The sequence below is a fragment of the Coregonus lavaretus genome (assembly GCF_964263955.1).
Source record: "Coregonus lavaretus genome assembly, chromosome: 32".
Lineage (NCBI taxonomy): Eukaryota > Metazoa > Chordata > Actinopteri > Salmoniformes > Salmonidae > Coregonus > Coregonus lavaretus.
In genome coordinates, this window is record NC_140019.1 from 28,185,239 (window position 1) to 28,210,065 (window position 24,827).

General features: G+C 43.6%; 1 protein-coding gene across 1 annotated transcript; it reads right to left on the reverse strand.

The window, feature by feature from the left end:
- Positions 1-23,363, reverse strand: LOC311107233 (uncharacterized protein; the record flags this gene model as incomplete). Its single annotated transcript, XM_084149718.1, has 7 exons — positions 1-270; positions 992-1,124; positions 2,134-2,502; positions 3,853-4,827; positions 14,638-15,247; positions 15,500-16,035; positions 22,984-23,363. The coding sequence occupies 7 exons, from the start codon at positions 23,361-23,363 to the stop codon at positions 1-3; spliced, it is 3,273 nt and encodes a 1,090-aa protein (XP_084005844.1).
- Positions 23,364-24,827: the final 1,464 nt, after the last annotated feature.

Here is a 24,827-nt window from a genome sequence, read left to right on the forward strand (position 1 = left end):
TCACTTGTGTCGGGAGCGCACTTGGAGGAGTGTGGGTGTCTGCTCCATGATCTGCACCAGCAGCTTGTCGATGTAGTCCTCCAGGTCGCGCACCTGCGCCTTGATCTTCTTCAGCTCCGCCTCGTGTTTCTCCAGCAGTGCCGCCCGCTGGTCGGAGGCCGCCTGCTGCTTCTCCACATCCATCTCCTGCTGCAGCAGAAGGGAGATCAGCTCCATTTTGGTCAGCTGCTCGTACTGGGCCGAGCTGTCCGCTAACGATTCCTGAGAAGACAAACACAGGCCCTGTCAGAATACTTTTGAGAATACATCCTTCATTCCTATCTTGAAGGAATCACTGATCTGACAAGACTGGATCTGTTACATCAAATGGGAAAACACAGATTAACAAGAGGAGGGACTCAATTGATAAAAATCTATCGCTGTCATCAGATGTTTTATTGTCACATACACCGAACAGGTGCAGTGAAATGTATTGTTTTACAGAGTCAGCCATACATGACCGAAAACCTTTCCACTGAATTTTGAACTGCCCAGTTATCCCAAAGTAGACAATAATGTTTCAGAACGTTTCTGTTTGGAAAGTCATTCATTATGTGAATTCATGGATTCTTTATCTTGATTATATTCGTTGATATATTTGGAATACTCCCACTGGGCACAGACGTCAATTCTCAACGTCTATGAAATGACGTGGAAACAACGTTGATTCAACCAGTGTGTGCCCAGTGGGCTGTTTCTAATATGTGATTCAGTACTGAAAAACACAGCTTTATGAAAATATTCATGTACAGTATGTCACCCATTGGAGCAAAAGCTCCCCTGCATAGTTTGGCTGTTTAGACAGGCAGCACAATTCTTTCGACCAATCAGATCAGCTCTGAAAAAGATCTGATGTGAAAATATCTGTAGTGATTGGTCAAATTACCAATTAGTGGAAAAAATATCAGAATTGGGCTGCCTGTCTAAACACATAGTTTGTGGCCTTTTATACCTCAGTCTCAGCCAGTGTCTGCTGGGCGGCGCGGCATGGGTGGATGGAAGACTTGAGCTTCTCCAGAATTGACCGGCCCTCTTTCTTCTCCCCCTGACTGGCTGCGGTGGTCAAGGGCTTCACTGGGTGGGGGCTGCAGAGAAAACATCACCATCAAATGTTCACTGCATTGGATTATGTGTACATAACACTTTTCACATGAAAATCAATATACAGTACAGTACAATGTGAGGCACTGGCATTACATAGTATGTGGTAATATTCATAACAATGCTCCAGCCTGGATTTTGAATTTTCTGTATATAATGGAGACCTCAAATCAGTTCTCTACACGACAGCAAAATGTGTTTAGCAACAGGTTTCAGTAAGAGAGCATAAAAAGAGCTTATAGTGTCTGATTTGAGTATAGCACAAAGCAGGTATGCTTCAGCAGTAATGACAGGCTCCAGGTTGAAGTTCCCCTGGGTACAGATCTAGGATCAGCTTCCTTAGTGGGGAAAACGCAAACTGACCCAATATCAGCATCTTGAGGCAACTTCACCCTACACCTAATGAGAGAGTGAAGGAAAGTATTTCCATTTTGCTTTCATTTACAGATGGTCAAAATGGCAGCACAGAGAGCTGAAGTAGTTGTTAAATCATCAAGATAAGGCTGAGATTTTCATTGTGATGACTGTGATTGTGGATGTGGACTCCTAGATGTGATGAGACAGTCAGCGACACAAATGTTTGACACAAATTAATTACACAGAAGTGAGACGAGCAACGTAAAAGATTTAAGCAATTTACAAAACTGTAGCAACCAATGGGTTTGCATGGGCAGGTGGTACTGGCAGGGGATATATATATTGATTAATTTAGAGAACTTCCTCTTAAGGAAGCTACTTGAATAGATTAAATCAAATAAACTAAATATATTAGTTTCATTTGGAAGAATGAGAATACAGTCTAACAATATGTAGGTTCAGGTTTTCAAGCTATGGCTTGTAAACAGCTAGCAGGTGTGTTATGTCTAACTATTTCTAATTGCCGCATCCCATTGTTGACTACAACCTGGCAACCCAATCTGGCAACCCAACCTGATATTTTCTCAAGAGGAGTGGAGTGGGTACACAGAGCTTAAGTGTGAGGAGAAGTCTCACCTGCTCTCCTGTCGGGGCAGGCTGCTAGCTGGCTGTGTCTCCTCAGGTAAAAGTGTGTGCCGTGCATCGACCAGGGGTTGGACAGTGGTGGAGGAGGTAGAGAAGGAGGAAGAGGTGCAGGGGGCCACAGCCAAGGTGGCACTGGCTCCGGTACTGGGTCTCACGGTCGGGGGGTGATGTATGGAGGAGGGGCCGGGGGTGGGGGGTAGCTTAGCCTGGGCATTAGTTTCAGTCACAAGGGAGGGGGCAGCAGAGGAGGGGTTGGAAGCATGCAGAGAGACGCCAGGCCTTAACCTGGCACTCATGGGGCTTCTCACGTTCGGGGCTACTTTGGCATGGACGTCTTCGAAGCTGATGGTCCCAGCATGTCTGGACGGGGAACGTTCCGTTAACCAGTTTTCTTTTGGAATTGACTGAGTGGAACATTTTGTGTTCGTTTTTTGCGAGGAAACAAATAATTTAGCTGCCTTGAGCGTTGTCTCTCTATCTGGTGACAAAGGTGAGGAAAAAGGAGATTTGGTGGGTTGATATGAGAAGGGTACTTCAATGCTCTCTGAGAGTACTTGCCCAGGAGACAGTGATTGGTGAAGAGGGCTCTCACGCAATCCTTTGCCAGGGCTATTTGAACCACCGTTGCCGCGGAGCTCTCGTATCATTCCCTTGAGACTCCTGTGTGAACTAGCACCCCTAGGTGAAGACTCATTGACATGCTTGGTTAGTTTGGCCAGAGGCTGACTCACTTCCTGTTTATTGCGTACAACTTCCTGTTGCATTCCCATCTGTGGAGAAACTGGAGAAGTTCTAATATGACATGAAGGGTCTACTATTGAAATGTCTATCTTTGATTTTGAAATGTTGCCATTTCTATCCAGTGGAGATTGTTTTATATCTACAGTGTCTCTAGTGATGTCTTCAGACTCAGGCTCTATGTTAAGACTGTCAGGTGTAAAAATGCTATTGTTCTTCTTATTGCTTGCAGAATCTCTGCGTGATGTATTCAATTCACAACCTCCATCTTGCCAATTGTCTTGACAAAGCAAGGAGGCTTCTGGTAAATTCGCTTTTAGGGCAGAGTTGATGTCTATAGTACTAGGTTTCTGAAAAGTTAACATATCCTCTGCAGATAGCATCTTCTGCTCATGATATACGGTTATGAGTGTAACTTGTGGAGATTGAGGAAAAATGCCACCTAAACTTTTGAGGGTATTCACTGTCATCATTTCAGATGGAGATGGGGAGGCATCAGAAGCAGAGTCAATAAAACTAAAATCAGAGTTACTTAGGTTTTTATTTAGATCTTCCAAGGTTAGCGGAGGTGATTCATAATTTATATTTCTGGACTTGGTGGGCTTCTCTGGGTGAATTGAGAAGAATTCTGTTGTTGGGTCTGGTGTAGTTGACGCAATGTCATGCGTCTTAAGACCTGAATTAGAGTGTTTTGGGGAAGACATATTCAGTAGATCGGCAACAGTCATTTCACTATCAAGAAGCATTACTGGTAGAGATAAGTCTTTGAGTTCAGAATGTGAAGTGTTCTTTACAATGGCGTCTTTTCTAACAGTGGGACTGGCGTCCATCGTATCCTCTGAGGCCAACAATATTATCGAATCCTTTATATTTGGGTCTAGATGGTTTTCTGTTGCATCCGGCCATAAGTCCTGCTCATTAAACATCATTTTACAGCTATCATCTTCATCTCGCAATGGTTCATAGTCAAACTTCTCGAACTCATCTTCAGACTTGAATGGAGATGGAGACTCTGGAGAAATGTTGGCATAACGTTGTGAGTGTTCGGTATGAAATTCACTGCTGACGAGAAGGTGTTTGCCTGGGCTTGGGTACAGCTGGGGAATAAGTGTGCATCTCTTGTGCCCGCCTTCTCTTGTGTGCTGCAGGGAAGCCGCGCCTGTTTGTGACAGGAGACAGGCCTCTTTCTGCACAGCCAGCTCCTGACCCCTGTGCAACCAGCTGTCAGAGGGTCTCTTGTTTACCAAAGTCCTTGTTATGGGCCTCCGTGGAGGCAACGGTGGATGCTCTTCTTCTTCACTCATCTGCATCTCCTCAACGGGTGGAATAGTGTAACTCTCATGTGGAGGAGTGATTCTTACTTGAGCTTGCCTCGAGGTTGCATTTGAAGGGTGATTGGTAGGAGAGCCCTTTGGCGAATTCAGCCTGCTGGATGCAAAGGCGTCAAAGGACTCGTCCCATTCTCTTCCCCCGCTCTCTGATATGGAGCGAGAGGTGAATGGATTCGGGGGGCTGGCAGTCGCCGCTCTCGGGAGTAAGGCAGGGAGGGACGTCTGCCTGGCTACAGGCCTGGGGCGCTCTCGCCGTATGGTGGCCATTTTCTTTTGCACTGCGACATTGTGGACGGTACTGGGGACGCTAGGCAAAGCTGTGGAATGACAGGGGGAGCAGGGAGCGAGAGGGGGGGACCTCCGGGCCTCTTCGGTTATGAGGTCCTCAAAAAATGGGTTACCCTGCATACACAGGAGGAAGGGGTTGGAGGGAGAGATTGGATTGGGGGTCGGAGAGGGAGAGGGGGTGAAGGGGTTAGTGGGATGGCCACTGTCGGGTGAGGCACGGCCAGTGGAAGAAGTAGAGGGAGACGAGCACTGGGGGGGAATGGGGGAGCGAGGGGGGAGGGGAGGAGGGGTGTCTGAGTCGCTTTCTACCTTAGAAGAAACTTCCACCCTGTGGAGGGAAGGCACAAGCAGTCCTCTTTGTTAATTCTATGCCAGCTGACCCATTCAAAAAAATGGGTGCAATTTTCTAACACACATAGAAAAAGGAAAGCCAGATGTCTAAAGAGAAGAAGCATCTTCTGCCAGCTAACGTTTATTTGAGGACTAGCTTAAAATATTTTCATATGTGAATATGCTACAATTGCCCAAAAATGTTAACAATAATGGGTTATGGAAAACAGCAACAAGAGTTTACTACAAAAAGCTGTGGTGTATTAACATTATGACTGTTTTAGAGGAACAGAAGAGGGAATGTTTTAGTGTAACGCCACATACAACAGACAGGAAGTGTGTTGTAGACAGGAGAGACTGGTGATTGGCCAGAAGAGGGAGCCCATCTTTTTGCATTGTTTATAAGTAGGGGTAAACGAAGAAGAGAGGCAGAGCGGCCATTCTGAGGCGTCGCTCTCCGGGTGTCATGTCACCTGTCACTTATGCTGAAGCTTGGGATCTGAATAAACTTATGATCGAGGATTCAGTATGAGCGGACTCCTTTGTTTATCAGCAATAATTGCCACCACTCACTCGATACGACAAATGGCGCCCAACGTGGGGCTGGTCTGCAGTTCTCCTTTGTTCATTTGTAGCCGCCAAGCTAACTGAAGCTAACTCGGTCTGAAGTCATGACCAGACAAGGGTGAGTTTTTTCCTCACAAGCTTTGTGAGATTGTTAGTTTTGATACTGCTTGTGTACACTGGAGAGGTGTACCATACGACCGTGCCTCGTGGAGTTATTGCTGATTACTGGGGGTCTGGCTAATCATTATCAATTGTTGCACTGGTAGACAGGGCAACAAGGGGGAGGGTAGGCTTGGAATTTTAGAGCAATCGATGGTAGAGATATTACCGGCAGATATTGGCAGAATGAAGTCAGGAATACGTATGCATATTTAGGGCACCGTGAATCTGGTAAAGACCTCGAAGCGAGGCGATTCTTTAGGAATGGGCCATGAAATCCTTGCAACGCGTTCGGTGGGGTAAGGTTGATTCTGGGAATTATAAGCTGGACGGATTATATGTATGTTATGCTCATCTTATAGTTGACGAAGTATATGTGTGGGATAACTTCTCTATGATTATCCAGAACTTACGGCAGCATAAAGTTAGACGGGGATAATTGGACAATGATTTGGCCACGGTGCAGGTTACTTAGGGCGTGGTAGGCCGCAGTTAGCTAAAGGCTAAGGTTAATGCTAAATGGGAGTGTGTTTCATGCTACATGGTATATGGCGGCTAATGCTAAATGCTAATTGTGTTGTGTGCTACATGCTAACGTATCCTTAGAGACCCCATTGCGATGGATTAAAGTCTCTTAAAATATGTCTGTGTGTGTGGAAGTCAAAGTTCTACGCAAATGTGAGCTCTGTTACCGTATTGGTCCGAATATAAGACGACCCTGATTATAAGACGACCCCCCGTTTTTCAACACAAACATTTAGAAAAACAGATTTGCAGACTAGATTTGCCGAACAAAGAACTTCATTTTATTTTAAAATAACAATATTAAAAACACAGTGAATTAAACACAAAGGCAAACTATGTACAGTATGATTCAAAATTAATATCAAGCAATAATAAAGCAACATTTTTAAATAACAGAGAAAATACAGGCCACACATTTAACTAAACTTAACAAAAATTCGCCAAACTTCTCCTCCGATGTCTCTCTATCCCTCACACACGTCCTCTGCCCCGCTGTGTTCGCTCTCGCTGTCATCGCTCCCCAGCTGCTCCGCTTCCACCGGCTCCTCCCAAAGCACGTCGTCCTCGCTGCCGTCCAATGCATTTGAGATGCAACATTTTTTAAAGCCATCGATGATGCTCTGTGAGGGAATAGCATCCCATGCATGCAGGATCCATTCACACAGTAGACTTCTCTCCGAAGTCTGACGGCAGGCGTTGGGCCAAACTCGTTCTCCGTCTAAGTGACAGTCCATTACGCCGCATCATCCTACGACACCAGCCGAGGCTGGCTTTAAATCCAGTGATGTTGAGCTCTCTGGCGATTTCCAGGGCCTTAACCTGGATGACAGCTCTGGTAATGGGCATTCCCTCACTTCTTTTTTCCCTGACATATTCAAAAACCCTCCGGTCAACCTCAATGAAACGACCACTTTGAGGACCACGGAAGGATTTTCGCTGACTGTTAGCATCTTTTAGACGTTGTTTTTCTGCTCGCCATCTTCTTACATTACACTCAGTGACCCCGAATGTCTTGGCAGCTTGGCAGTTGTTAGATGACTCTGCCTTATTGACAACCATTATTTTGAAATTGGCATCATAGCTCCTCCGCTGTTGTTTATTGACCTGGCCCACTTTTGAGCCACTTGTCTCTAAATGGTCAGCCTGTCTTTCCATCTTTAAACACCGGTAACGGGCTGGTTGTTAAGGACGCCTCTTCCCTCCGTCCGGAACGAATTTTTGGCGCCATCTGTGCCCGCGAATGTGTATTGACATTTAAAGGGAGCGCCGAAGAAGAGAAACTGCGCTCTGAATACTAGACCCCGAATATAAGACGACCCGACTTTTTTGGACCTATTTCGAGGGGAAAAAAGGCCGTCTTATATTCGGACCAATACGGTATGTGTAATTGTGTGAGTATAAGGTATAAAATAGTGAAGCTGTAGCGTAATGCTATCGTTCTATTGTCCGGGAATCGTATCATTGAATGCATTTGCGCATGCGTTTAATTTTATGACACTACACTACAAAACGTGGGATTTGGAGTTTATGGCACGAGATTAGGAGACGTTGGGTTCCGGTACTAAACCTACACCACGAGGGTATGCTAAAACTACAACAAAGGGGATTGTGGGTAACGTGTCATATTTCTGTGGGCCTGCGTGTCGCAGGGAGAGAAATAGACACAGACGAGGAAACAAAGAGAAGATATATTTTGACACGAGTATTCTAGTTTAAACGGCGGATGGTTAAAGATGAAACTTGTTTTGTGACCTATTGAATTGATAAATGAGAGAGAGATATGTTGACGGATTATAATAAATAATTAAATGACGGATTAAAATAAAATAAATGTTTTTGAGCGATCTATTTAGTTCTGAGTTTAGTCTTAGAGTGAATAAGGTAGAACGAATGAATATTGAATGGTTGGAAATACTCAGTGATTGCATTAACTACTAAAATCTGTTTCTGTGTCTTTGTTCCCTTGTCATATGAGAGACAGGAGAGAGAGAGGAGATACAGAAAGTGATGACGTACACGTCACGTGACGCGACAGAGGATCAAGTCCAAAAAAAAAAGGTTTTGAGATGACAATTTCACATAGGCTTGGCAAATACTATTTCATTAAAAATTGCATTTTGGAGGCTATGTGCATCACTGGGGTTTGATTGGAGTTGTGTTGGGAATCAAGGACTGACATTATTCTGTAAATTTAAGATAATTAGGGGTTATAGAGCAAGGGGTTACAGGCTTTGTTTTTGGGATTGCTTTGAAGTTGACTAACTTACATTTACTTGCATTTGATGGGTTGTGGTAAGATAGCCAACACTAATTGATAAATTGGTGACATAGGATATAGGAATAAAAATTGGTTTTAATTATTCATGATTTTTAATTGATTTATTTAAAAAAAAAAAGGAATATAAAAGGGTTGATATAGGGGAAAAAATAGTAATCCTTTAACTAAAGTAGTGTTAGAAAAACTAATGGCAGAAGTTAGTACACCTTTCTCACATACGGATTCAGCAAAAAGACACCCACCTTATGAGAAGGAAGTAGAGCTTAGGGAGTAGAGCTTAGGGATGTTTATCCTCAGCTTCCGGTGATCATCCAGGAGGGTGATTGGTGCATCAGAGATGAAGACGAATAATAGATAGAGGACAAGCAGAAACGACGATCACAGAAGAAAAGTAAGAAGATGATGGAAGATGATATTTTGAGGACAGAACTTAGAATATAAGCTTTTGAAGAATCCTGATATGTCAACAGCAAGAAAGAACAGGACGAAGAAACTCTGAGAAAACTCAATCATACAACTGGTGGAGAAGAGAAGCTTTGGTTATGAAGAATCAGAGTGAACCAAATCAACAATCACTGTTACAGCTTCAACTGAACAATCTCAAATACAATTGTACCAGCCAAGGGGGGTACCAAATGTTCCATATCCACAGCCAGTTTCTGGACAGACACAGAATTGGAGAGGAAGAGGACGAGAAGAAATAGAAGGAGGAGGAAGATTTCAGCTACACTTCCAGCAACTTTCAGAAGACTGTTATAATTGTGGACAGATTGGTTACTTTACCTGTGAGTGCAACAAGTCAGGAGGAAAAAACAGAGAACATTTTTAAGGAAGATACAGGGGCAATTCAAGATCACCTGTTCTCCAGGTGAACCCTAAAGATTCTAGAGTGCCTAGAAGATCCGGAAGGGGGGTGTCAGCTGATAGCACCGATTAGAGAAGAAGAGAAAATATCTAACAATTGAAGTAAAACCAGAGGACTATGAGAAGTGATAGTGAATAGTGTAAAAACTTATCTGTGTTCAGCCTAAAGAGGTTAAACATCTCACTATGTAAAATTAACTAATTAGGATAGGGATTTGAGGTAGTAAAACAGTTAATTACTCTTAGGGAACCAATTGATCTCTGCTATAGAACTCAAAGAGAAATCAAAATAGACATACTAATATTAGAAGATACTGTTATTGCAGTGTTGGGAAGAGATGCATTGTTTAAATTGAATTGTACAATAAGATGTACACTAGACGACTGTCTGGTAGAAGATTTTAAAAAGTAGGTTTTTGGGAATCATATTGGCTTAAAAAGATAGTATCATAGGAAGGATGATACTGCCTATTAGACAATCTGTCTGGGAAATAAAGTTAAAAGGGGTGACGGTTATTCTGGGTTACATTCTTACACTAAGAGATTTCAGGCTAGGCTAAAAGGTGTTTAGTCATTTGCCAAGTCTGTGTGTAAAAAAAGTCAGAAGCAGGTGGGGACTTTCCCAATCACATATTCAAAAAATTTGGTGGTAAAGGGATTTTGTGAATAAATCAGTGGAAAAGGTTTTTAAAGGTTAGGAGAAAAAGATTAGATTAAAATAAGTTAGGAGAACTAGGTTGAAGGAACTCTAAGACAGTAAGCTAAGTTTCAAAGTTAGTAGTAAGAGAGAGAGAACAGTAGTGAAGGACATTTTAAAGTTTAGTGGGAAGATATGGTAGGAGTTTAGATCTGTTAGGAGCAGATGCATTGAGAAAGTATGTGTTGCTGAATGATAAGAGAAGATTGAGGGTGATTGAGTATCTATAGTTACAGTTCCCAGCAGGGAGATCAAGGTAATTATAGGTGTATTTTTATAATCAAAAGTTTGAAAGTCAGGGATTAGAGATGGGACTGAGAGTTGGGAAAAAGTGACACTAGTGGTGATAGATGGAAGTACAAGCAAAGACAACTTTTCTTTGGAAAATGGATGAAGTAACTAAGGACATTAACACTTCAGTCTATTAAAACAACAGTGAGAAGCAATTTAATTCTTTCAACATTGATAGTTATTAAAGCCATAAATATATCGCATTTGATTATAAGGGAACCAATAGCTCACCAATTTTAGGGGAAAAAATACTTATTAGGGTTAGGATGGGGACGTTCCTCCCACATGGAGAGATAATTATGGAGAAGAAGTATTGTTATCAGGACCAAGAGTAGAAGCTGTTGCACCTAATCAAAGGAGGTATAGTTTGGAAGAGGGTTAGGAGTGACTGTTCACTTATGTTGCGTAATGTTACAGAGAAAGGTCAGGGAGAGTATATGTGTACTTATCTAGTGCAAGCATTAAAATTTGTTCCGGTTAAGAATTATTGGTTAAAAGGCTATGTAATTCATAAAGTAACGCTTATAATGGAAGAGTTGAGGTCTGTTGTAGCCTCCACAGTCATTGAGGGAGTTCAGGAGGAGTAGATTACAGTAGCCACTCCAACAGTAGATAATACACAGAGGATATTGGTAACTGTGCCACTAGAAATAATTAAGGTTAATACATACTTTAATGGTAACTTTGGAAGGGATTAATGATACGATGGCAATAGCAAATGTAGGAAGTATGACACCGACAACAACTTTTCTGAAATTAAAGGGGGTTAGCAAGAAGACTCAGGGGTTTATGTTACGGATGGAGAGTGCTATCAATGATAGTATGAATAGGGTTAAAATAGGAGAACAGATAGTAGTAGAGAGAATATTGATTCATCATGGAGGTACAGGATGAGGTCTTTGATTTTAATGACAGACAAGGAGAGGTATCTGATCAGTACCGCTCGTTAGGGGAGAGAGAAACTAAAGGGAGTGGTTTGATTCTTCTGTTGTGAAAATTAGAGATAGATGGGCAGGTTCCAGCAGCTCATTCTGTAAGATCAGTGAGGAATCTTGAGGGTCCATGTCTGGTGAGAATTCCAGCACCAAACATTTTAGAGACGGTCGTTCGACCTCTATCAAGTATGTGTCAATCTTATGCGTTGTCATGACTGTGGTATCAGCAACAATAATCAGTAACAGATAAAATAATGTCGTTGTCAAAACATTTGTTTAAGCCTAGGGTTAGGTGTTATTGGGTTAAGCTGGTAGAGCACGGCGCTTGTAACGCCAAGGCGCTTGTAACGCCAAGGTAGTGGGTTCGATCCCCGGGATCACCCATACACAAAAATGTATGCACGCATGACTGTAAGTCGCTTTGGATAAAAGCGTCTGCTAAATGGCATATTATTATTATTATAACTTGTGTGCATTTGTTAGATGGAAAGTAAACTCAGGTAACAGCAAACCCTGAAGCATTTGAGGTGTAACCATTGAGGGTTAAAAGTTGTTTTGTTCTAATAAAACATATGAGGTAAGGGGTATGTTTATGGGAATATCAGATTGTGATGTTATATGATAACTTTGGGTATGCATGACCTTAAGGGTAGTAATGAGAAATATGTTACTTTTTATGTACCAGTTAGTAGGAACAGCAGGACTTTGATGGTTAAAAGATTAGCTTTTGCCTGACAATGTGACTATGGAGAATTTTAGAGATATTTGGAGGGTTTGTGGTGATAAAGTATATATTCTTACCCTATGGATGGACAGGATGTTGTTACATGTCAACGTTGAAGCTTCCATATGAGGTTTCTACCATTATAAGAGGGGTAGCACCGGACAGAAATCTGAAGCTATATTTGAAATTGGATGAAAAGAGACATGGTTACATGTCATAGTCTTCAAGCCTATCATTGAAGGATAAATCTAAGGGAGAAGGGGGGATTTTTTCCATGGTATGGTGTAACATTTGGAAATATCATATTGATAATATTAGTAGATACTTTGAGTCCAGATAGTTCAGATATTATAACTAGGGTTATATATGCATTGAAGAATATAAGGGATGCATTTGGGAGATCTGAGGGAGCAGAAGTCAGCGAAGACTTGGTTGCAAGATCAGGGAGGCCAGTAGGGGCAGTGTTGTGTTACATTTAATGGCAGCTTTGATAGCACTGTGTGATGTTTGTAATTTGTTACCGACCTTTGAGAAAGCTATGATATTGAGATAGGTTGGAGAGTGATGCCTGGAGACAACACTCAGATGCCGGTGTTGATTGTTCCTGATCTGGATGAAGATGGACAAGTGGAACTGAATGGATAAATATCATTTTTGATTATTTGATGATTTTTCAAAGATTTATTTTTATTTTTTTCAATATTAGTGTGATTTGTAGTATGATTTATGAATCAAAGGGGGGAAGAGGTTAATGTGATTCATACATCATTTATATATCATTTTTATATTCTTAGTTGATATTGATGTTTAATTTGAAAGTGTTGTTTTGCAAAAGATACTGTTTGGTTTTCCTTTTCTTCCAGAAGCATTTGGGGAACATATGGAGATTGAAATACTCAAACAAGGACAATATGAAGGGACAATATGACTGGAGGAGATGAAACAAGGAGGGTGTGGCCGATTCCATCATCAACAAATCCATTGGAAGTCGAGACTACGGGGAGATGAAGTGTAGTGGACTACATTCCAGTGTCTGCAATGAAATATAGACATGTGTAATACATAATTGTGTCATATTCTTAGGTATTAATTTTTGTAGAAGGATATTTGATGTTATTGAATACATGTGAGGATCTTAGATGTTTTTGTTTATTTCGGTGATGTTTAGGGACAGGGAATTTAGGCAGGGAGAGGTTCACTGTAGGGTCCAATGGGTTGACCAGCCTTACAAGTGGATGTTTTTGGATAGGATTTTGTTTGCAGGGGCTTACATGTGTATTTAATTGCATCATAGTTTCAAATGCATTTATATGGTTTATGAGTTTATCTGGAGTACCGAAGGTGGTTGCCTGGGGCAGAGGGACCGTGAGAGAATTTTACTGTCTTGATTGATGGATGGAAGGTTGCCGGACAGTTTTTCGCTCTTACACTCCATAAAGATTTGTTCATATTTCATAGTAATGTATTCACACTTCATAAACAGTTGTTCATATTTCATAGAAAGGTATTTACACTCTAGAGGAGAATGTTTTTGGTTTAATGTTAAAGATACTCAATAGGATAAATTGTTACTAGTCATAATCCTATTCTGTTTGTTGTCGAGACTTTTAATTTGTCTCGAAGGGGGGAATATGTGGTGTATTAACATTATGACTGTTTTAGAGGAACAGAAGAGGGAATGTTTTAGTGTAACGCCACATACAACAGACAGGAAGTGTGTTGTAGACAGGAGAGACTGGTGATTGGCCAGAAGAGGGAGCCCATCTTTTTGCATTGTTTATAAGTAGGGGTAAACGAAGAAGAGAGGCAGAGCGGCCATTCTGAGGCGTCGCTCTCCGGGTGTCATGTCACCTGTCACTTATGCTGAAGCTTGGGATCTGAATAAACTTATGATCGAGGATTCAGTATGAGCGGACTCCTTTGTTTATCAGCAATAATTGCCACCACTCACTCGATACGACAAAGCAAAACAGCATTTTGCAAATTACTGAAGCAAGGTGAAGAGCAAAAATGCAAGATGTACTAAATTTGGTATTTCAGGAATTACTGTCTGATTAGAAACAGTAATACTGCACATAATCTAATAGCAAAAACAGGTGATTTGTGTACTGGGCCAGTATCCATAAAGCATCACAGAGTAAAGAACTGATCTAGGATCAGTTTGGTCTTTTAGATCATAATGAATAAGTTTACATGGACGGGGGGACCTGATCCTAGATCAGCACTCTTATTCTGATATCCTTCATGAATACTGGCCCAGATGTTCCACAACATACCAAACCTTAAGCTTAAAGTTCAGTTAGATCTTTCTCTGTATACAGTATCTGTTTCAATTTGACCCCAAGGTTAAGAGTGAAATATACTGTATATGCCATTATTTCCTTTTCAACTGCAGTCACATGGACTCTGTCTTTGATTTCCTCTGATTCAAAGGACAGTACATCTATTCTTATACAAATGGCCTAGATGTTTACTATTATCCTGTGTTAAGAGTACAGTATGAACCTTATCATGTTGTGGCCTACATGAGGTGATATGAGATTGCAGCACTTTGTGACAACTGCTGATGTAAAAAGGGCTCATTTGATTGATTGAAATGGTGGATGAACTGGCCACATTTCCATTTTAAAGGAACAGGGGGCAGCATAGACACTGAACACAAGGAAATCAAAACCTTTCAAGATGTAGATGTCTGTGTGCTTTCGATGGAAGGCAAAACTGTATGAAGCCCTGGAGTGTGGAGACATCTGAAATGACCCTCCACTCACCTTGGCTTGTTCTGGGAGTCACTGGAGCCAAACAAGCCTCGCAGTCTCCCCTCGGGGAGAGGACAACCCTGGCTCGGCGCCGACTTGGCAGGTAGAGAATCACTCCTCCCTCTGGAGAATAACGACTTTCTGAGCTTTTTCGCTTTGTCTGCCGAGTCCACCGTGGTAGTGGAAGACAGCATCGGGGCGGCTGCCTGCACCGGACAACCCCCAACCCGAGCGCTTTGAACCTGGGAGACATGTGGTTCGGCCTTCTTCTCGTACTTCTCTTCCTTCTTCACCTTGTCGAAGGACCAGCGCCGCCCATCGCCGGCGGAACCATTGTCCTCGCTCCGCTTTGTGAGGTTCTGCAGCGAATGAGAGAGTGGGGAGCACTTCTCGAGGAGGACCAGCTTGGATGGGAGGGTGCCTGAGCCCTTGGGTTCGGATCCGTAGACGTGGCTTCCGTTGATGCACAGAGAGGATTGGGAGAGAGTCATACCCTGACCCTTGAGGGATTCCACAGCAGGACAGGGCTGGGGAACGGCAGTAGTGGTAATCCCACTCGCCTCGTCGCTGAAGGCTTGCTTGTGGGTCAGTATTAAAGGGGGAGACTGTGTGGTGGTGAACACTATATGGAGGGAAAGAAAGGGTGTCAAAGTATTGGCCTGAAATGGATCGGTCCTAATAATAACCTCTCTTCCAAAACAATTCTTTAAAATGCATAAGCAAGCTAGATCCTTGACATACAGTACATGCTTTTATCTGGTAAAGATTCTGCCAGAATCTAAATACAGCTCATGAATTACTACATATTACAGACATTTAGGTAAATTTCTAATGAAAATGAAACACTCGGGAGATAGGAAATCTGCAGGCTTACCTTTTTTAGCTAGGTCTGTATCTCTGTGGTGGGTGTCTACTTTGACCTTGTTGCTGTATAAGGGGGGGCTGAGGGAGCTGGGTGGGGCTGCCAGGAGGCCTTGGCCCAGAGGAGGGGGGCTCTCACTGGTCAAGGATGACACGCTGCTCTCCGAGGCCAGCGACGAGCACGACCTTGTGTCGGACGACCTCCGCAGTTTTCCCTTCCCCAGGAAGAAATCCTTCACCTTTCTCCGCTTCTCCTCGTCTACCTCCATGGGGTCCTCTCCTCCTCCGCCCCCCTCTCTGAATGTTTGCCCTAGGGAACCCGACAGTGCGGCGAAGCGTCCCGGCACGATGGCTGATGATGACTCCATGTCGCCCATCTTCCTCCCCGTCACACGGTCCTTGAGCTTGCCAAAGGCGGACCGTGGCTTGTCCTTCATGGTTAGGTCAAACATGCTGGCTGTCATGTTGTTGCGGGTGAACTGGACCGTCACCTGCATCTCGCCGCGCTCCTTCTCCTTCCGGCCGGCCTTGGAGTTGAGTTTGAGCCATCTGGAGCCACAGTGAGAGGAGACTGTCAGGCGTCAACCATCCCCAGCGCTCCACACATGCATTGTCATGCAACTTAAACGCATCTGTGACCAACATTATTTTATTTTATAAAACGTGTTGTTTGGATCCTGAATGCTGATTGGATGAGCAGCATTCCAAGCCGTGCTGTATTGGCCGTCACAGGCACACTATGCCTGCTAACAGTTCCATCTGAAAATGATCACTGTGTCTCCATAAGACTATCATGTTCACGTTGCTGTCCGAATCATCTCTTGCATTTATCTCAACTTTCACATTATTTCCCCTTGCTTCCAGTCTAGCATTTAGTTTGGTACAGCAGGGGTTAATATAAGCATAGCTGTCTGCCTGTCAGACCTCTGAAGATTTATTTCACTTTTGAAATGTGAACTCCCCTGGAGCCTATCATAGAGAGCGAACGGGTGTCCAGACGCGACTCAACTTTTTCTGAGCCAGGCGAAATCATGCAACGTCATTATTATGGATATATCCAAGTAAATCCCAATAAAATTGTGGGACTTGCTTTAGATTTCTTTATAGTATTTTTGTGGTAGTGGAAGAAGTTTTCTGATTTTAGATTTGAAAAGCAGAGAAGTAGATTTCATACTCTCCAAGTTGTTGGGAAAGTGGTAAAAAATGGTTTAGATAAAACGTATACTGAACAAAAATATAAACGCAACATGCAACAATTTCAAAGATTTTACTGAGTTCCAGTTCATCTAAGGAAATCAGTCAATTTAAATAAATAAGGCCCTAATCTATGGATTTCACATGACTGGGAATACAGATGCATCTGTTGGTCACAGATACCTTAAAAAAAGGTAGGGCCGTGGTCTAGAAAACCAGTCAGTATCTGGTGTGATCACCATTTGCCTCATGCAGCGGACACATCTCCTTCGCATAGAGTTGATCAGGCTGTTGATTGTGGCCTGTGGAATGTTGTCCCACTCCTCTTCAATGGCTGTGTGAAGTTGCTGGATTTGGTGGGAACTGGAACACGCTGTCGTACATGTTGATCCAGAGCATCCCAAACATGCTCAATGGGTGACATGTCTAGTGAGTATGCAGGCCATGGAATTACTGGGACATTTTCAGCTTCCAGGAATTGTGTACAGATAGATCCTTACGACATGGGGCTGTGCATTATCATGCTGAAACATGAGGTGATGGCGGCGGATGAATGGCACAACAATGGGCCTCAGGATCTGGTAACGGTATCTCTGTGCATTCAAATTGCCATCTGTAAAATGCAATTGTGTTCATTGTCCGTAGCTTATGCCTGGTCATACCATAACCCTACCGCCATCATGGGGCACTTGGTTCACAACTTTGACATCAGCAAACCGCTCGCCCACATGATGCCATTCACGTGGTCTGCAGTTGTGAGGCTGGTTGGAAGCAGGGCTCAAAATTAAGGGCGTCCCGTCATCCTGGGGATGATAAAAACATTTTTCTGGGAAGGTTCAAAACAGACTTTTGGACAGTTGCAGGACGATAGGCCAGAAAAATATAAAATGCATACAACAGTGCTTTAAACACAAAGACAAGGCTGATGAAACAGATCACAACATTTAGCTTAAAAGTTGATAAACTATTAATAATTTACATTACAAGCGCAGCAATGTGTTCATTGGTCTCGGCCATATGTGTGAATGTTCCAAAATGCTATTACAGGAGAACGCCAAGGTAAAATAGGCTATGTAAAATGTCCAGGTTTCAAACAATGATATGGCTGGCTAGGCATCGCATGTCATTATTTAGGTTATGGAAATGTATAATATCATTCAAGTTTTGGGCAAATAGGCCTATTAGAATGCACATTTGACTCTCTCCCAGCCTGTCTGCGGCCCGCCGGCCCGTAGCGGAGGTTGTCTATGCCGGGAGTTGCTGTGGCATTTGCATTGTCTGTAAGCTATGGCTAGATACTATGGTATTCTAGAGAATATGGTTGTATCTCACTGACCTGAACCGAATGCACACTGTAAAATGTGCAAAGTATTTCTGCCTCGCGCTGCAACACTGCGCACACAAAGTTTGTTTAATTTACTTGAATCGAAAGTCTACTGTAGTGAGACTTTGTTCTTGACTATTTACATTGTTTTGTTCACAAGCTAGGTTCTTTTTCAATGTTTGAGTTTCAACTGCTAGGGAAGAGAAGCAACGCGGTTACTAGTCATCCTCTCAATCTCACAGGCACAAACTTGACTCAAATCGCGTTAACACGGTATATCACATTTTTGACTCATCTGTGATATTTTGGTTAAAAGACTCAGGTCACAAAAAATTAAATTAAACAATATACAACATTACTTCTTACAAAGTAATACATTTATTGTTTAGAAACATCACAAATAATTCTCATCAGTTTTTTTGTGTTTTGGAGTAATTTTAGCCAATTTGTAAGTCGCTCTGGATAAGAGCGTCTGCTAAATGATGTAAATGTAAATGTAAAGAAAATATTTTGGCTGGTAGATGGTTTTTATCTACCTGCCACGGTGGCTGGTGTACCAAAAAGTACATTTTAGACCCTGGCTGTTAGCAAGTGGTGGCACTCAAAAAGGTCAAGGCCATCATTCTTCAGTGACTGAAGAGGAAGCAGAGAAAGTGAAGGCTGGGGAACACACACATTCTTTATTGTATATTGTTGTGTTATGTTGTTTAATGGGGCAGCTGGTGGTGGAATGGAATGTCTCTGACTTACATTTCTTCAGTAAACCGTTCACAATAACATTGTTCTCTCTTAGATTTATTGTGTACATGTGGTTAACATGTTCAATGAATACATTATAATTATTAATAATATTTGTCTTCATTAAGATGCTAAACTTTTTTTTCTTAAGAAATTACGTTTATGTAATATAGACTTTCTGTATCGGTCACAGAAATACATCAATTACTTTAAAAGCATTGCAAATGACCTAGACCCATGTTGGCATATCAAAACATAAAAAAAACATCAAATCAGATCAGATTTTATTTGCCACATGCGCCGAATACAACAGGTGTAGACATTACAGTGAAATGCTTACTTACAAGCCCTTAACCAACAATGCAGTTTTTTAAAATAAAAAGTAAAATAAAAAGAAGTGTTAAGTAAAAAAATAAAAGCAAATAACTAAAGAGCAGCAGTAAAATAAAATAACAGTAGGGAGGCTATATACAGGGGGTACCGGTACAGAGTCAATGTGCGGGGGCACCGGCTAGTCTAGGTAATTGAGGTAATATGTACATGTGGGTAGAGTTAAAGTGACTATGCATAAATAATTAACAGAGTAGCAGCAGCGTAAAAGAGGGGGGTGGGGTGGGGGGGCAGTGCAAATAGTCCGGGTAGCCATGATTAGCTGTTCAAGGGTCTTATGGCTTGGGGGTAGAAGCTGTTGAGAAGACTTTTGGACCTAGACTTGGCGCTCCGGTACCGCTTGCCGTGCGGTAGCAGAGAGAACAGTCTATGACTAGGGTGGCTGGAGTCTTTGACAATTTTGAGGGCCTTCCTCTGACACTGCCTGGTATAGAGGTCCTGGATGGCAGGAAGCTTGGCCCCAGTGATGTACTGGGCCGTACGCACTACCCTCTGTAGTGCCTTGCGGTCGGAGGCCGAGCAGTTGCCATACCAGGAGGTGATGCAACCAGTCAGGATGCTCTCGATGCTGTAGAACTTTTTGAGGATCTGAGGACCCATGCCAAATCTTTTCAGTCTCCTGAGGGGGAATAGGCTTTGTCATGCCCTCTTCACGACTGTCTTGGTGTGTTTGGACCATGATAGTTTGTTGGTGATGTGGACACCAAGGAACTTGAAGCTCTCAACCTGTTCCACTACAGCCCCGTCGATGAGAATGGGGGCGTGCTTAGTCCTCTTTTTTTCCCTTGTAGTCCACAATCATCTCCTTTGTCTTGATCACGTTGAGGGAGAGATTGTTATCCTGGCACCACACAGCCAGGTCTCTGACCTCCTCCCTATAGGCTGTCTCATCGTTGTCTGTGATCAGGCCTACCACTGTTGTGTCGTCGGCAAACTTAATGATGGTGTTGGAGTCGTGCCTGGCCATGCAGTCATGGGTGAACAGGGAGTACAGGAGGGGCCTGAACACGCACCCCTTACCACCTGGGGGCGGCCCATCAGGAAGTCCAGGATCCAGTTGCAGAGGGAGGTGTTTAGTCCCAGGGTCCTTAGCTTAGTGATGAGCTTTGGAGGGCACTATGGTGTTGAACGCTGAGCTGTTGTCAATGAATAGCATTCTCACGTAGGTGTTCTTCTTGTCCAGGTGGGAAAGGGCAGTGTGGAGTGCAATAGAGATTGCATCATCTGTGGATCTGTTGGGGCGGTATACAAATTGGAGTGGGTCTAGGGTTTCTGGGATAATGGTGTTGACGTGAGCCATGACCAGCCTTTCAAAGCACTTCATGGCTACAGACGTGCGTGCTACGGGTCGGTAGTCATTTAGGCGGGTTATCTTAGTGTCCTTGGGCACAGGGACTATGGTGGTCTGCTTGAAACATGTTGGTATTACAGACTCAGTCAGGGACATGTTGAAAATGTCAGTGAACACACTTGCCAGTTGGTCAGCGAATGCTCGGAGTACACGTCCTGGTAATCCGTCTGGCCCTGCGGCCTTGTGAATGTTGACCTGCTTAAAAGTCTTACTCACATCGGCTACGGAGAGCGTGATCACATAGTCATCCGGAACAGCTGATGCTCTCATGCATGCTTCAGTGTTGCTTGCCTCGAAGCGAACATAGAAGTGATTCAGCTCATCTGGTAGGCTTGTGTCACTGGGCAGCTCGCGGCTGTGCTTCCCTTTGTAGTCTGTAATAGTTTTCAAGCCCTGCCACATCCGACGAGCGTCAGAGCCGGTGTAGTACGATTCAATCTTAGTCCTGTATTGACTCTTTGCCTGTTTGATGGTTCAGTTTGGGACAGTTGAAATTGCTCTTCAGGACGGTACCGTAAAAAAGTTAGTTGTGAGCCCTGGTTGGACGTACTGCCAAATTCTCAAAAATGACGTTGGAGGCGGCTTACGGTAGAGAAATTAACATTCAATTCTCTGGCAACTCTGGACATTCCTGCAGTCAGCATGCCAATTACACGCTCCCTCAAAACTTGAGACATCTGTGGCATTGTGTTTGTTGTGTGACAAAACTGCACATTTTAGAGTGGCTTTTTATTGTGCCCAGTTCAAGGTGCACCTGTGTAATGATCATCCTGTTAAATCAGCTTCTTGACATGCCACAAATGTCAGGTGGATAGATTATCTTGGCAAAGGATAATGCTCACTAACAGGGATGTAAACAAATGTGTGCACAAAACTTGAGAGAAATATGCTTTTTGTGCGTATGGAACATTTCTGGGATCTTTTATTTCAGCTCATGACCAACACTTTACATGTTGCGTTTATATTTTTGTTGAGTGTATTTTATGCGTTTACTAAAATAGCTATCATTTTTGATTGGTAGAAAAACATTCTGTTCTGCAGAGATGTAGACCAAGATGTCATACCCTTCAACTTTTTTTCTAACTTGTTGGGAAATCCCATTAGTTCCTGCATGAACGCCCCCACTCAAGTACCCCATTGGTTCCTGCCTGCATGCATGCCCCCCCCCCCCCCCCCGAGCACAGCATCTTCATGCTTGTGTGACACTGTTAAATGTGGGTCAAAAGGGAAATAAATGTTTTATCTGAGTTTTATTCGTCCCTGCCTACCAGAGTCCTCCGGTAGACAGTGTCCTTCGCTCCCGTCCTGCACTCAACGTCGTTAACAAAACTGCGGGAAAACAGTGCCCGACAGGCGGGGTTGAAGGACACTGTCTACCGGTCGCCCCTGCCTCCCGCGTGCTATCTAACTAGCTTAGTTAGTGATACTGTGTGCTAGCTTCCTAGTTTGCTAGCACCCAATGTCGCCCCCGCCTCCGGCCTGCTGTGTCCTGGAGAAAACCGTGCCGACAGGCAGGGGCAAAGAACAGTTTACCAGTCGTCGCCGCCTAACGCGTGCTAGCTAGCTTGTTAATTAGTGACACTGTGTGCTAGCTTGCTACTTAGCTAGCACACGGTGTTGCCCCCGCCTTCCAACTGCTGTGTCACAGAGAAAACCATGCCCGACAGGCAGGGGCGAAAGACACTGCCTACCGGTCGTCCCCGCCTCCCGCTAGCACAGCAGGTGGGAGGCTGAGGCGACACATGTACTAGCTAGCTTGATAGTTAGCAACACCGTATGCTAGCTATCTTGATAGTTAGCTAGCTAGCACACTGTGTCGCCCCCACCTCCCACCTGCTGTGTACCGGAGTCCTCCTTAGGACTAGCTGGCTAAGATAGCACACAGTGTCCTTCGCTCCCGCCTGCCGAACACCTGCCCTCGCCATCGTTACCCGTGTACGGCTAGCTAGCTACCGCCCCTTCTTCTGTGTGGTTTATCAGCGGCTGGCATCCAACGTTATTGTGCATTAACGCCACCTACTGTACTGGAGCGCCCCCACCTCCCGGCTGTCTTAACTTAAAAATTGACCAATAGAAGTATAAAGACAGGTTCCTGCATATGCAGGAATGCCCACATGCAATTGCACCCTTCTCCATAGTTGGGCCTGCCCCAGTATCTATCGTAGACATCTGTAATGCAGATACTTGAGCAAGTTGGGCTTATAAATGTTACTGTCAATCATGGCAAATTACTATGGCCATAATGGCCTATAATTTATGTATATTATAATTTAGCCTACATGTCCCGTGTAGCTCAGTTGGTAGAGCATGGTGTTTGCAAGGCCAAGGTTGTGGGTTCGTTTCCCACGGGGGACCAGTATTAAAAAATATATATATGCACTCACTAACTGTAAGTCGCTCTGGATAAGAGCGTCTGCTAAATGACTAAAATGTCAATATACTCAGTGGAAATAAGTTCCTCATCATAAGCAAATTAACTTAGTAAGTGAGAGGAACCTACTCATCTCTAGGGCACATTCCATCTTGAAATATTTTATCCAAAGGGACGATTGCTTGACCAAGAAACACGTCAAGTCCGATAAGCACACGGTGCATAACGTTGATGACCAAGTCACCGCTCCCTGAGGGAAAAGCACTGCGACCCCCAGCCTCCAGTATTCCGGGGAGAAGTTCGAAACAGCATTCCTCATTCCACTCAGGTACAGTCGCCTTCTCGACCAAACCGGTGGTGTATTTCTCCTTCCCCACCTGAATGATGGTGTAAACATAACGGCTCCCGTGCTTGTCCTTCGTCCGCAAACCCCTTGCACGAAGGACAGTTACATTCACATGTGTAGGCACCCATCTCTGGTCATCGTTTAAGTCTATAAGTGACATCATTTTAAATTACGTTGCATGGATTGGGGGAGCGTGACTGCATAAAAAGTCCTAAATAGCCGTCCCTTGCCGCTTATTGTTTTGTCGTAGCCTCGCCCTTGCATCTGTGTCCACCGGTTTGCTTGCACAAACAGACGCAGGACCTCTGCAGAATTTCTCCAAACTGCTCCGGCATGTCTCCGACGTCAGATTTGGGAAATGTTGGCCATCCCGCGCTTGCGGCGCTCGCATGCCATCTTCAAAGCTGCGTACGATCTGCTAATTTGGATACTTGCTGGTCCCTGCTGGCTGGTCAGTCCTCATCACTAGTCTACTGTCCGAAAACTCAATGTGCTGTCGGGCCGCCCTCCTTAACAAGAGAGGTCCGCATACAGTATTGGTACCGCAAAATTAAAGAGAAACACCACCCCCAAATGGTGGAATAAAATAGGCCTATCATAATCCTTACTGTGGCATTATTATTATGACACCACTATGTTATGATCATGCATGCAATTACAAAACGCGTTTTTCTTTGTCAATATTGCAAAAATTGGATAATAATAGCCTAGGCCTAATCCAAAAACGACCTCCCACCCAATCAAGTTATGGGTCTCCCGAGTGGCGCCGTGGTCTAAGGCACTGCATCGCAGTGCTATCTGTGCCACTAGAGATCGTGTTTCGAATCCAGGCTCTGTTGTAGCTGGCCGCGACCGGAAGACCCATGGGGCAGCGCACAATCCGCCCAGCGTCGTCCAGGGTTGGTAGAGCATGGTGTTTGCAACGCCAGGGGTGTGGGTTCGATTCCCACGGGGGAATAAATAATGTATGTACTCACTAACTGTAAGTCGCTCTGGATAAGAGCGTCTGCTAAAATGACTAAAAAATTATATTAGTCTGGTTGAACGCGACAATGGTCGGCCCCTCTGTGCAATGTAGGCTAGGCTAAATATTAGCCTATCATAATGAAACTGTTCTAAATTGAAAACAAGTGCTTAACAATTGAGTTTGCGACAATGACTGAATCAAGATGACAAATACTTATGCGATTGTGTGAATATTTTATTGACTTTTGTGTTTTGTATTTTAATCCAATTAACAGTAGCCTAACAAATGCCTTTCTCATTCCATATGAGGGGCGGGCGGGGGGCTGTCTGTGGAGGATTATTTAAAAGATGTTGTAAACATGAAACAGTGTAATTCCGAACTTTATCCGCAACGTTATATTCCATTTGGTTCAACTGAAGCAATACCTTTTCCATGTACTTAATTGTAACATGGACAGCTCATTGTATTGTGGCCTACAGCAGTCGCCAACAATCCGTTGTGCCAGGTTGAGTTGAGTGAATCTGTCACTCAGGAAGCAATGTTTGATGAATTGATTATTAGTTAGTTAAGCAATGCAACTCATGCTCCAAATGGCACAATCCCCACATCAGGCACAATTCAGAACTTCCTCCCTGTGGTTTACAAACTTGTTCCCACTTT